The following is a 13,687-nucleotide window of genomic DNA, read 5'->3' on the forward strand; positions in this document are numbered from 1 at the left end:
GGTGGTAAACTTGAGCACACGAGTGTCGTAACTCCTTTACAGTCGGCCATATCCACATCTGAGAGAATCTCAAGTATGTAACTGGATTGTGATAAGACAATCCCATTTGGAACATATTTGACTTCGATCCCAAAAAATAGTTGAGTTCACCTAGGTTCTTTATGGAGAACTTGTAAGCCAGATAGTTGATTACATGTGTGACCAAGTTTGGGTGATTCCAAGTAATGAGGATATCATCAACATACACTAGAATATATATCGTGACAGCTTTAGATGTAAAAATAAATAGAGAAGCATCTGATTCAGACTTAACCATCCCAATTTTAGTCAAGTGAGATTTGAGAGCTTCATACCATGCATGATGAGCTTGTTTTAGGCCATAAATGGCCTTTTGGAGACGACATACATGATTAGGAAAATTAGGGTTGACATAGCCTTTCGGCTACGCCATGAATACTTGCTCCGGTAAGTTACCTTGCAAAAATGCATTATTTACGTCAAGCTGCTGCACTTTCTAGTTAGTTTGAACTGCAATAGAAAGTACAATTCTGATGGTGGTTGATTTGACAATCGGACTGAAAGTTTCATCAAAGTTCAGTCCTGGACATTGTGTGAAATCTTTTGCGACTAATCGCGCCTTGTACTTGTCAATAGAACCATCAACTTTCCTTTTAATGCGAAATAACCACTTACAGTCAACAACATTATTTATCGGGTCCCTAGCTACTAGTTCCCAAGTTTGGTTTTTCATTAAGGCTTCGTATTCTAGATCCATTGCATTCTTCCATTCAATGTGCTTAACTGCTTGCTTAAAGGTATTTAGAGTGGGAGAAAGGTGAGCCAAGAAGCTGGATTTTTTCTTTGGTGTGAAGATATTATTTTTGGACCTTGTGACCACACCGGATGGTGGAGGGACAGCAGCTGGTGACATAATTCCTGGCTATTGTGTTGGATGTTGGTTGATTGGTGGCCGACGAGAATAGTATAATGGTTGAGAGGTGTTGTGGGTTGCTTCATTAATTAATGAAGGAGGTTGGGAAGAGATAGGAATCATACCTGATGAAGTGGACACTGCTGGTAGTTGCCTTTCAATTATGGACTCTGGAGTGTTTGAGTGAGAGGGAACTGTTAGGGTCATAGGAATAGGAGGCGGAAGAATTGGAACAAGATTGGAGTCCAAATTTAATTGGACTTCCAGATGAGTATCCTTACCGACTTAGGACTCTATGATTTCCCATTGTAACATGGAAAACTTATTTTTCAAGTGTGAGAACATTTGAGTGAAAGGAAAAATATCTTCACAAAATTGAACATCACGACTGACGAATTTTTTTGAGTGCACAGGATTAAAGCAGAGGTGTGCATGGTGAACAATAGAAACTCTTAGTTAGACACATGGTGTAGATATAGGCTGATTTTTTTTATATGGCTTAAGCCATGGATAACAGAGACAACAAAAAATTTCCAATGAAGAGTATTTTTGGCGGTTCGCCAAACAATTTTTTATAAGGATAATCATTATTTAGGCTAGGTGTAGGTAGTCTATTTATGAGATAGACAACATGGTGACAGGCAAAGGACTATAGTTCAGATGGTAGTGAGGCTTCATTGAGAAGAGTCCGAGCTGTTTTGATAATGTGATGATGTCGTCGTTCAGCGATTGCAATTCGTTGGGGCGTGTAGGGTGGGGAGATCAAATGTTGAATGCCATGGCATTGTAGGTACTGTTTAAGACTTGTGTATTCACCCCCTCCATCAGTATAAAGTGAGACAATTTTGTGTTTGAAAATTTTTCCACTAAAGGATGAAAGTTGGCAAAATTGAAGCGACTTCACTTTTGTTTTTGATTGTATACAACCAAGTGTATTTGGTGTAATGATCAACAAAAATGTAGTAATATGAATTTTTATCAATAGATAAAATGAGTGATGGACCCCATAAATCACTAAACAAAGTTTGAAGTGGTGCATTACTATTTAAAGTGAGTCGTTGAAATGGCAAACGATGAGCTTTATTTGATGAGCACGAATTACAAAAATGAAACTTTTCTTTGGTGGAAAAGGGAAGTGAAAATTTATTCAGTACTAAGTCTAGGATTTTCAGATGAGGGTGACCCAAGCGACGATGCCACAGTTGACGGGAAACTTTGGTGGAGGTGAAGTTGGCGGAAGGTGACACATGATCCCTCTGTGGCCACTCATAGAGTCCATGTTTATTCCTGCCTTGTACCAGCAGTCTCCGAGTTTTGAGATCCTTCACAAGAAAAGAGCGTGGAAAAAATTCGATTGAGGTCAGATTGTCAGTGCAAAACTTAGCAACAGAAATAAGGTTCTTTTCTATTGCTGGAGCACAAAGAGTGTTAGACAACATGAAATTGGAGTTAAAAGCCTTAATTTGAGTAAAACCAGTGTGACTAATGGGAATAGTTTTATCGTCACCTATGGACACTTCCTCATTGCCAGTGTATTCTTCAAGATTATCTGACTCGGTTGTGACATGATGAGTTGCTCCAGAGTCAAGGATCCAAGGATTTGCATCTGAGTGATGATTTGACACAGAGTTGACCTTAGCTTCAAAGTGGTTGTGCGATTTTGAGTGACACACATTAGTTGTGTGACCGATCTTTTGGTAAAGTTGGCATTTTACCGCTTGCCTGGGTAGTCTCCCATTTTGTTGATTTCCAGGGACCGCCTGTCATGGAGCTTGTGGTCTTGAAGATTGATTTCGGAAGCGACGATTATTTTTCTTATGTTGAGGCTGGAAGTTGGTCCTTTGTGCAACTGCAGTCATAATGATGGAGGATGACCTGTCAATATCTTGATGTTTGAGAAATAGTTCATGGTCCGTGATTTTCTGGAACAGCTCCTCAAAGCTTAGGGCTGTGTCGCGCGTGTTGACACCCAATTTTGACCGTCCCCAATATAAATTAATCATCGAGCTTCTTTCATTTTAAATGATCTAAAATAATTGGTTTTATAAATTTCAAAAATAGTTTGCGAGTTATTTTAAATAAATTATGTCACTTATTATAACTTTTAGACAATACTTATATTTTACATGTCTATATATATAATTGATATATTTTATGAATGTTCGAGAATTGTCTCAAAAGGATTTTAGTTTTATTTAAATATTTGGCTATTTAGTTTAAATTAATTAATACCTTATATTCCGAGTTAATTAGTTTATAATTAAGTTAATTATTATATAATTATGTGTCTAATTAGTATATTTTATGAATGTTCAAAAATCATCTCAAAAAGATTTTTAATTTTAGTAGGTATTTTATTAAATTAGTTTAGTTTAAATTATGGTTTTAATTTTGAGTCATTTAAGTTTAATTGAGTTTATTATTTTATTTCGTTGAAACTAAGAAGCTCGTTAGTTAATTATATTAATTCGTCTTATTTAAATTTTAGCCAAATTCATTAGTTAAACTCTATTTGGTTAATAAGTGGGCTAATTTTATAGTTCATTTGGCCAAGTCTTAATTCCAAATCTTGCCTCTTATTTACTTTTATCTTTAAATCCTAAGAGGACCAAATTTGGGCCTTTTTAAGTTTTTCCAGCAGCCCTTAGCAGTAAACCAACTATTTTCCTTATTTTTGGCAAGCCCAACCTCTTCCCTCTACGTCCAGCCCACCATCCCAGCCCAATTCCCCTTTTAAACCGGCCCATTCCAGCTGCTGAAAAGAAAACCAGAAACAACGTACAATTCCCCCAGTAAAACAACAGCAAACAAAGGCAACGACACATGGAAATTCCTCACGATTCCAACGGCGTGAACAACATAGACGAAACGACGATCCCAACGACAACCAAACGACGCTCCAATGTTCATCAACTCACAGCGTGGACACGGAGATACACGGAAAGCAGCAAGGAACAGAGAGAGTACCCTGCAATTTTGCTTTCTTCTTCACGTCCCTCTCAATCCGTACATCGCAGCAGCACGTGTTTTCTCCCCTTTCCTCTTCCGGAATGGGGCAAAAATTGCAAGGAAAAGGTGCCTCACCTAAAATGGTGAAAGATTGGGAGTTTGAATTCGAAATGGACTTCAATTCCTGTCCGGAATTCATCTTTTTCCCCCCCAACTGAGAACCCTAAAATTTCTTCCTGACGATCCCAACGACAACCAAACGACGCTCCAATGTTCATCAACTCATAGCGTGGACACGGAGATACACGGAAAGCAGCAAGGAACAGAGAGAGTACCCTGCGATTTTGCTTTCTTCTTCACGTCCCTCTCAATCCGTACATCGCAGCAGCACGCGTTTTCTCCCCTTTCCTCTTCCGGAATGGGGAGAAAATTGCAAGGAAAAGGTGCCTCACCTAAAATGGTGAAAGATTGGGAGTTTGAATTCGAAATGGACTTCAATTCCTGTCCGGAATTCATCTTTTTCCCCCCCAACTGAGAACCCTAAAATTTCTTCCTATATATATTCCTTATCACTCACTGTGGAAAGGGGATGGGAAGTGGAAAAGGCTAGGAAGAAAAATAGGGAAAAAATTGGCAGAGAACAGTGAGCAAAATATAGGAAAATGGAGATTCATCAAGCATAGATAAGGAAATCAGAGTAGGATTTGAGACGATAGTGTTTATATTGTTTAGAATTCTAGGTCCCCGTTTGTAGTCCACGTCTTCGTCGGAATCGCGTGTGGTTGGGAGAAAGCTCTCGTTTTGCTCGTCTCACCCTGTTCGCTGCACCGGAAAAGGTAGCAATCTCATTCTCATTTCTCGTTTCCCTCTGTGAATGACACTTGCTCTGTCTTGTTTGCTATCTAAAGGTTTTTATTTTTATTTTGTCTATTTTGAAGTCATTCTTCGTTACTAGTTCGTTATACGTCCCAGATATAGCATCTTTGAATCTGATTTGAATAATGGTGAAGCACCCTAGAGGTGACAGATTTCTTCTCTAGGTTATTGTTATTGGTTATGTCTGTTTGGGTTTATTTATTTCGAGTTGGTTTAAGCTTTTGCTTCTCTTCGCCTTGATCGTTTGGAATAGTTTGAGTTCGGTCTCTTCATTCGTTTTAGGATTTTGTTTCCAGTTTTATTCTTTCTTTTGCTCTTGGGTTTAGCCGTTCAAGATTCGACTTATTTGATTTAGGGCGAAGTCTCGATGTTGAACAAGTAATGTTAGAGTTGCAAGCATTTTGGTCCTTTTGTTACTCTTGTTTAACTTAGCAAGTATATGAGATCCTTTACATGTTAATGTAGTAGTTGTCCATGTCGATTTCTTCGTGGTTGTAGGTATTATTGGTGGCGGCATTATCTCTTATTAGTTGATTATGATCAAGTTTAGTTAGTTAAGAATAATTAACCTGAATCCCTTCCCCATTGCTTGACAAGTTGTGACATAATGATCAATCTTTCGGCGATTTTTATTTTTTTAGTTGAAACGTGTTAGTATCATTTGTCTCTTTCAACCTGCATAACAATTTTGCTTTAACATAAATTTGTTACCATGATTAGCCGAATGGGTTACCTTTAAATTTACATGCTATAACCTTGTTTTAAAATTTCGGTGCATCAAGTTGTCAGCAGTGACATGATTAATCGACTCTCGATCTGATTCAATTTTAGATAACTCGCTGTAGTTGAACTAACTGTTCCAACTTTTGATGTGATTAAGGCATATGGGTAGACTAAATCATTTTAAAATATATATGTGTATATATTTAAATAACGTGAAAATAGGGCCATTAAAGCACATGGGTAGGCTAAATCATTTCAATATATATATATATATATATATATATATATACTGCGGCGGGACCTGCCAGTGGTTCCCACAATTATCCAATCCATCATTCTTTATTCTCTTAGGCCAAAGGTGTTAAGTGCTAATTTCCTTTGATGTGCATATTATTTTGTGATTGATAAATCATCGTTAAGCTATGATGTGAATATGTTGAGACTAATTTTATTTCTTTTCGTTGCATGTGAAATTTGCTCGAGTCTTCATGGACTCTACCCTTGCATTTCGAGAGAGCCATAAAGGCTCAAATTCCTTTATCGAGTCAACCGGCTATGAAAGTCGATGAACATGCCCCAAAGTTGAAAGAAGCAACAGATCGAGAAGTTGAAAAGATTGGGCCCACTCTTAATTCAAATTGTATTTTGTTACTTTTGGGCCTAAGCCCATTTATCTATTATCTTGCTAGAATTTAGGACAGGTGAAATTGGGCCTAAGGCCCAAATAATATTTTTATTTTTATGTTAGTTTAGGACAGGTGCAGATGACTCAAATGGGCCAAAGGCCCAAACTGAAAATGGGCCCAAATATTGGTCCAGGCGGACAGAAACCAGATTTGGGTCCAACTCTCTTTCCCTCATTTCTTTGTTGTGTTTGCTTACCCGTTATTATCTGGTATTAATCTTAAAGTTAAAAATTCAAATCCCCAGAAGACACCCATTTTGAATTAATCACTTAACTAAATCATTTGTTTCTTACTCAACTAAAAAATAAATAAATAAATGAATACATAAATTTATAAAATACTTCATTTAAATAATATGACGTCATTTTTCTGTTTCTCCTTTAAAATGGTCCTAACCATAAAATAGTTTAGTTTTGCAATTCGAGCTAAGTTAAATCATTTTAGCCAAATAGTTAATTGTCGGATAACCGCATTAGCGGGTGTTCTAGGTGCTTTAAAACCCTTCCTAGAACACTAATATGAACCCTCGAACCCCCTTATATTTTCAATTGATTCCCTGTTTTAATCTATTGAAAATGATTTCTTGATTTTTCTTTAAAAATTAAGTGACGACTCTAAACCACAGTCAAATAATATTTTCTTACAAAACAGAATGGCGACTTCCGCTGGGGATTTGAATGGTTCTAACCCACAGTCAAATAATATTTTCTTACAAAATAGCGCGCTCTTATAGCGGCAGTGATTTCATGGTACTCATGACCTAGGCCACTCAAAATCTTGACTGCTTAAATATCGTATCTTATATTAACTGTGGCATTCATGGCACCCATGAAAGCATCAGCAATTGATCTGATCTTTCGTAGGTAAGTAGCAACTGTCTTGGAGGCCTTTTTCATGTTTTGCAACTGATATCGTAAGCTGAAGATGTGAGTGTGACCCCTATTGACATAAGATGTATGAAGGAGATCCCAAGCTATTTTTGCCAAAGAGGCAGTTGCAACAGTGGGAGAAATGGTGGGGTCAACGAATGCCATCATTTCCTGTTGAATTAGTTGGTCTTGGCAAAACCACAGCTCATATTCAAGATTGGAGATGGTACTATCAGTTTGTGTGATAGTGGTTGGCGGAGCAGATTTGGCAGCTGTGAGATGCCCAAGGAGCTTGTGTCCATTGAGTAGCATCACTAGTTGCGCCTTTCAGGTGGCAAAGTGGAGGTTACCTTGCAGTTTGATAGGTAATTGGGCAGCTGGATTGAACTGTACCAAATGAGTGGTAGTCGGAACTGCAGCAGAACTATCACTGGTGGTAGCAGGAACAACCATGTTTGGACGCAAAGAGAGGAATTTTTTTTTGGATCGGACTCGTGAGAGTTTTAGAGGGGCTCTAATACCATAAAGAGATTGAGAATCAAAGAAAGCTTGAACGAATCTTATTCAAATGTAACATCAACTTATATACAGGTAAGATGTAACTAACTTAACTAATTCTAAGGAACTGTTCTAACAACTTACTGTGTAACTAAGTTGACTAAAACTAAGGAACTACTTTAACAACTTAATCTAAATCTACTCTAACAACTTGATAATAATTAATAACAAACTAACAAACTAGTGAGAATTGTCAATACTATTGTCATACTGGTAAGGTTGGTGCATTCTTTATCAAAATTCCTTCACTGATTTATCGATTCTTTCTTATTCTTGTTCAAGATATCTTCTTTTTTCTTTTAGAGTTCAGAGTAGATATTTGAACTTAAGATTAACTTATGCATCCAACCAATGGAGGCTCCATATTTATGATAATGTATGCCTACATAATGTCACCATGTAGGAACCGGAGCATCGCTTGACCATCCTCCTCCGCGTGGCTAGTACGATTTTCTATCGAGGTTATTGGTGAGTCCTCCATTCCGGGAACGTTGCTTATGATCTCTTGCTATGTATAATACTTTTCCTTTTTTTTTTTATTGACTATGAGGGTGAACCCGGTAGTTTGTCTTGGCCCCCGTTAAGTACCCATGTTTAGAGGTGGTGTTGGACAAGTTGTGTATTATGCTTGAGCTTGACTCATCTATGGTATTTATGTATCATTCCTTTTTTTTTCTCTTGCTCCCTTAGTCTCGATTTTCCCCTTGATTATGCTTATCGCTTACGGTCATTTTAATTGCTTCCGCGACCAAGGATGTGTAATGATACGCTATGAGGCTTGTTTGGGGTTCCTTCGGGTTCCCCATTCGCCGGTCACGTCTAGGCCCTAGGCTTGGGTCGTGACAAACTTGGTATCAGAGCACTAGGTTGACAAATCCTCGGAGTCCAACACACCGCGTTGATTAGAGTCCGATTCATGGTTGTGTTGTGCACCACAACTATGAGTAGGAGGCTATGAGACGTTTTAGGAAATGTTTCACTTCTTCATTCTCTAAGTCGTGCCATAGATCTATAAGCTCTCTCTCTTATTCCTTGTCTTATGGCATTTAAAGTTGGACCACTTGAAGGGTTCTTGCTAGAAGGAGCGAGTGGTTGTAATGCCAAGTATGGTATGTGACTTGTGAGCTTTGATGGAATAGATTGTGAAGTTGTATTTTGTGTGATTAATGCTTCATAATTGTCTGTGTGTTGGTTAGAAGAACTTGTGTAGGCTTACTCCAAAGGGGGAGATAGTGTGCCTACCTAGCAAGGTAATTGTGAGGTTATGTTTAGTTGATGGTAGAACCCGTATGGTCAAATTGTTGATTCCAAAAGGAGCCTATCCGAGAGTGGAGATGGGAAAAGAAATTATATGCCCTAGGTTGGGATTATGTTGTGTTTTGAAGTTGACTTCAAAGGGTTAGTTGTTGTATTTTAAGATTGATCTTAAGCATGGTCACTTAAGTAGGGTGCTTAGATAATACCTAGGCATAGTTGGTTGGTAGACCCCACCAAAAGTGGTGATAAGGGTTGACATGGTCTAGAGTTGTCTTGATCCAACTTTAGTGAAAAAGAGAAAGGTTTCTTGGTCAAAACTCCTCTAAGTTCCTCTAAGGTTTAACCAAGAAAGGATGTCTACCCGTAAGTCTCAAAGAGTGAGTGGTAGTGGATCTTAAGGGTTCCGGTATGTGTTTTATGTTTTATTGAATTGCGGAAATTCCATGGGCCAAAGATAGAGGAAGATCCTCTAGAGTTTATAAAGGAGTTACTTGTAGGAGTAATCTTAGTAATACTTGTCTTTCGTGACTTGATAAAGAGAATATCACGAACTTTTTTTTGTGTCGTCCTTAATATTCATGGGTTTAGTTATGGCCATATGTGAGTGATTAGTATAACTCAACTTAGTCCTTATGAGTTTTATGATGTGTTGGATTTTGACGAATAGTGATTCTTAAGTGGTACCTAGAGATGTTGAGTGATTAAGCTCCTTTAAAAGAGGGTAGGAGTGAGATCCTCATTGGTTTGAGAATCATGTTGTGTAATGAGATAGTTTAGGCTTACCCCAATGCGGGATAATGTGCTTAGATGGTAAGGTTATTGAGTGTCCTTGATGTTATGAGATAGGTTTGCTTGAATTCTCACCTTATGTGGTTTAGTGAATTGGAGCAATCTAGACCCGGAGTGGTAGATTCATATGAGATCTTGAGTGATATCCTAGTGACGGCCTTAGAAAAGGATGCTACTAGGGTTGACTTGGAAGAATTTTTGGGATGAAGGTACCGGTATGTGGTAATTTCATATGAGAGTAAGTGCTATGTTGATTTCCGGTACTACCTTATCTTGTATGATGCCTTATGAGGCTATGAGGCTTAGAGTTCTCCGGATGAGTTAATAGAACCTTTTTCGGATTTTACCCCGGTTAATGGTTTAAAGTTAGAAAAAAAAAGGGGTTTGTGAAGAATATCCCTTACCTTGTTCCCCTAGGAATACTCTTGTTGACTTAGTGAAACTTGGCATGTTAAGCCTTGATGTGACTCTTAGTATGGATGGGTTGCATACTTGGTGTGTTTTTATTGATGATAGGGCTCGGATGGTTAGAAGAATATGGGGCCCTTGTTTCCCAGTGTTTCTCCCAAAAGGGAAATAGATTTTGGCATAGACCTCATCCCCGATACTCAACCCATTTCTATTCCCCCTTACCGTATGGCCCCGACGGAGTTAAAGGAGTTGAAGGAACAATTGAGGGACTTGTTGGAGAAGGGTTTTATTAGGCCTAGCCAATCACCATGGGGTGCACCGGTGTTGTTTGTGAAGAAGAATGATGGGTCCCTTAGGATGTGTATTGATTACCGGCAACTCAATAGGGTCACCGTCAAGAATAAATATCCTCTTCCTAGGATTGATGACTTGTTCGACCAATTGCAAGGGACTAGCCACTTCTCTAAGATTGATCTTCGGTCCGGGTATCATCAAGTGAAGGTGAGGGAGTGTGACATTCCCAAGACAGCCTTCCGAACTAGGTATGGGAATTATGAATTTGTGTTCATGTCCTTTGGGTTGACCAATGCACCGGTTACATTTATGGACCTAATGAATAGGGTCTTTAAACCCTACCTTGATTCCTTTGTTGTGGTCTTCATTGATGATATTTTAATCTATTCGCATAGCGAGGAAGAACATATGGGTCACTTGAGGGTTGTGTTGCAAAGATTGAGAGAGGAGAAGTTGTATGCCAAGTATGAAAAGTGTGAATTTTGGTTGAGGGAGGCAGGCCGACAAGATGGTGCCCCCAAGGCACAATCGATTTTATGCTTTGCATGGGAGCAAGAGGAGGTGGTCCCTAAGAAGACCGATGTGATTAGAAATTGGCCTAGGCCATTGACCCCGTCGGATATTAGGAGCTTCTTGGGCTTAGCGGGTTACTACCGGAGATTTGTGAATGGGTTTTCGTCTATTGCTTCTCCCATGACTAAGTTGACACAAAAGAAGGCTAAGTTTGAGTGGACCGACGAGTGTGAAAGGAGTTTTCAAACCTTGAAAGATAAACTTGTGTCCGCTCCTATATTGTCACTACCGAATGGGCTTGAGGGATTTGTTGTGTATTGTGATGCTTCTAGAGTTGGCTTGGGTTGTGTCCTAATGCAAAATGGTAAGGTGATAGCCTATGCGTCTAGACAACTCAAAGTGCATGAAAAGAACTATCCTACGCATGATCTTGAATTAGCCGCGGTGGTGTTTGCTTTAAAGATTTGGCGTCATTACTTGTATGGGGTACATGTTGATGTGTTCACCGATCATAAGAGCCTCCAATATGTCTTCACCCAAAAAGATCTCAACTTGAGACAAAGAAGGTGGCTAGAATTTCTTAAAGATTATGATATGAGTGTGCATTATCATCCCGGTAAAGCTAATGTGGTGGCGGATGCTTTGAGTAGGGTGTCTATGGGTAGCCTAGCTCATGTTGATATTGGTGATAGGGAAATGGCTAGGGAGGTGCATCGGTTGGCTAGGTTGGGGGTTAGGTTGGAAGAGGTTGGTAATGGTGGTGTGGTCGTTGTTGATGGTGCTAGGTCTTCCTTGGTTGATGAGGTGATAGCAAAACAAGATCTTGACTCTTCCTTGTTAGAATTGAAGGCCTTGGTGAAAGAGGGCAAGGTGGAAGTTTTCTCCCAAGGGGGAGATGGTGCCCTTAGGTACCAAGGTAGGTTGTGTGTGCCTTGTGTTGATGGTTTGAGGGAGAAAATTCTTGAGGAGGCTCATAATTCTTCCTACTCCATTCACCCCGGTTCCACCAAAATGTATAGAGATTTGAGGGATGTGTATTGGTGGGGAGGCATGAAGAAGGACATTGCCAAATTCGTCTCCGGTTGTCATAGTTGTCAACAAGTCAAGGCCGAACATCAAAGGCCGGGTGGTCTAACCCAAGACATAGAGATTCCTACTTGGAAGTGGGAAGAAATTAATATGGATTTTGTAGTTGGTTTACCCAAGACTAGAAAAGGTTTTGATTCTATTTGGGTGGTGGTTGATAGGATGACAAAATCGGCTCATTTTCTACCGGTAAAGACAACATATGGGGCGGAAGATTATGCAAGGTTATATATTCATGACTTGGTAAGGTTGCATGGGATTCCTCTATCCATCATATCGGACCGTGGTACTCAATTTACTTCACACTTTTGGAAGTCCTTTCAAAGGGGTCTAGGTACGAGAGTTAAGCTTACTACGGCCTTTCACCCGCAAACGGATGGACAAGCCGAAAGGACTATCCAAACACTTGAGGATATGCTTAGGGCTTGTGTATTGGAGCTTAAGGGTAGTTGGGATGATCATCTTCCATTGATTGAGTTTGCCTATAACAATAGCTATCATTCTAGCATCGGTATGGCTCCTTTTGAGGCTCTCTATGGGAGGCGTTGTAGATCACCGGTTGGGTGGTTTGAGGTTGGTGAGGTGGCCTTGTTAGGACCAGATCTAGTTATGGAGGCTCTTGAGAAGGTTAGGATGATTAGAGAAAGGTTGAAGACGGCCCAAAGTCGCCAAAAGTCCTATGCCGATGTGAGGAGAAGGGCTCTTGAATTCCGAGTTGGTGATTGGGTCTATTTGAAGGTGTCACCCATGAAGGGTGTGGTTCGTTTTGGTAAGAAGGGCAAGTTGAGCCCAAGATACGTGGGTCCTTATAAGGTGATGAGGAGAATTGGCAAGGTAGCTTATGAGTTGGAATTGCCTAGCGAAATGGATTTGGTTCATCCGGTATTTCATGTGTCTATGTTGAGGAAGTGTGTGGGTGATCCAAATGCCATTGTGTCTCTTGATGTTGTGGGTGTTGTTGAAGATAATTTGACCTATGAAGAGGTTCCGGTCCAGATTTTAGATAGACAAGTGAAGAGGTCTGATAACAACTGAGGAGAGTCTAATGATGAAACTGCGTCAACTTAAACAAGAGATTCGAGAGATGGGAGAAAGAAGAATAGAAGTAGAATAGCACCGCAGCTGCGCAAGCCAAAAGTGCAGCACTGGACGCAGAGTTAGCGGCTAAGATGGCAAGATATGCCGTCATAAACGAGGAGACGGTTGCTATGCGGAGGAAACATGATGCCTTCAACAATGATATAACCGTGAGGCTTCAAAAACTACATGGAAAATACCCTTTCTTCAACCAAGAAGCCACCAACAGTGGTCCTGAAGGCACTGGACCTGAGTCTGTTGAAGAAGAACTTGAAGAGGAAATTGTCTATAGACCTCCTGTCAAGGGACAATGGAAAGAAGAGAATGAGGAAACCGCCCCTGAAGCATGTGAGTTTACCCCCCGTGGCATTAAAAGGAGTTGAAGGAACAATTGAGGGACTTGTTGGAGAAGGGCTAATACGGCATTCAGAGAAAGGAGCTTGGATGGGAGCACACTCTATCTTTTAGGAGCTTTATTATTTGTCTTTCACTTTCCTTGTAATCACTAGAAATGAATGAATGAAAATGAAAATTCCTTTGTATTCGAACTACGTAGGGCCTGAATTCTCCTTAGGAGATACGTAGGCAGCCTTTCAAGGCCCGGCCCCTATCTTTTTCAAATTTCCTTTCCCCCCTATTTCATTCTACAAGGAAATATTGAATTCACA

The 13,687-nt window shown here is 39.7% G+C and overlaps 1 protein-coding gene across 1 annotated transcript; it reads right to left on the reverse strand.

Annotated features, from left to right (window-relative positions):
* Nucleotides 1-514: 514 nt before the first annotated feature.
* LOC107062355 (uncharacterized mitochondrial protein AtMg00820-like) lies at nucleotides 515-931 on the reverse strand. The gene has a single exon (XM_015312901.1). The coding sequence runs from the start codon at nucleotides 929-931 to the stop codon at nucleotides 515-517; it is 417 nt and encodes a 138-aa protein (XP_015168387.1).
* Between the last annotated feature and the right edge of the window lie 12,756 nt (nucleotides 932-13,687).

The sequence above is a fragment of the Solanum tuberosum genome, unplaced genomic scaffold, assembly GCF_000226075.1.
Source record: "Solanum tuberosum cultivar DM 1-3 516 R44 unplaced genomic scaffold, SolTub_3.0 scf00223, whole genome shotgun sequence".
Lineage (NCBI taxonomy): Eukaryota > Viridiplantae > Streptophyta > Magnoliopsida > Solanales > Solanaceae > Solanum > Solanum tuberosum.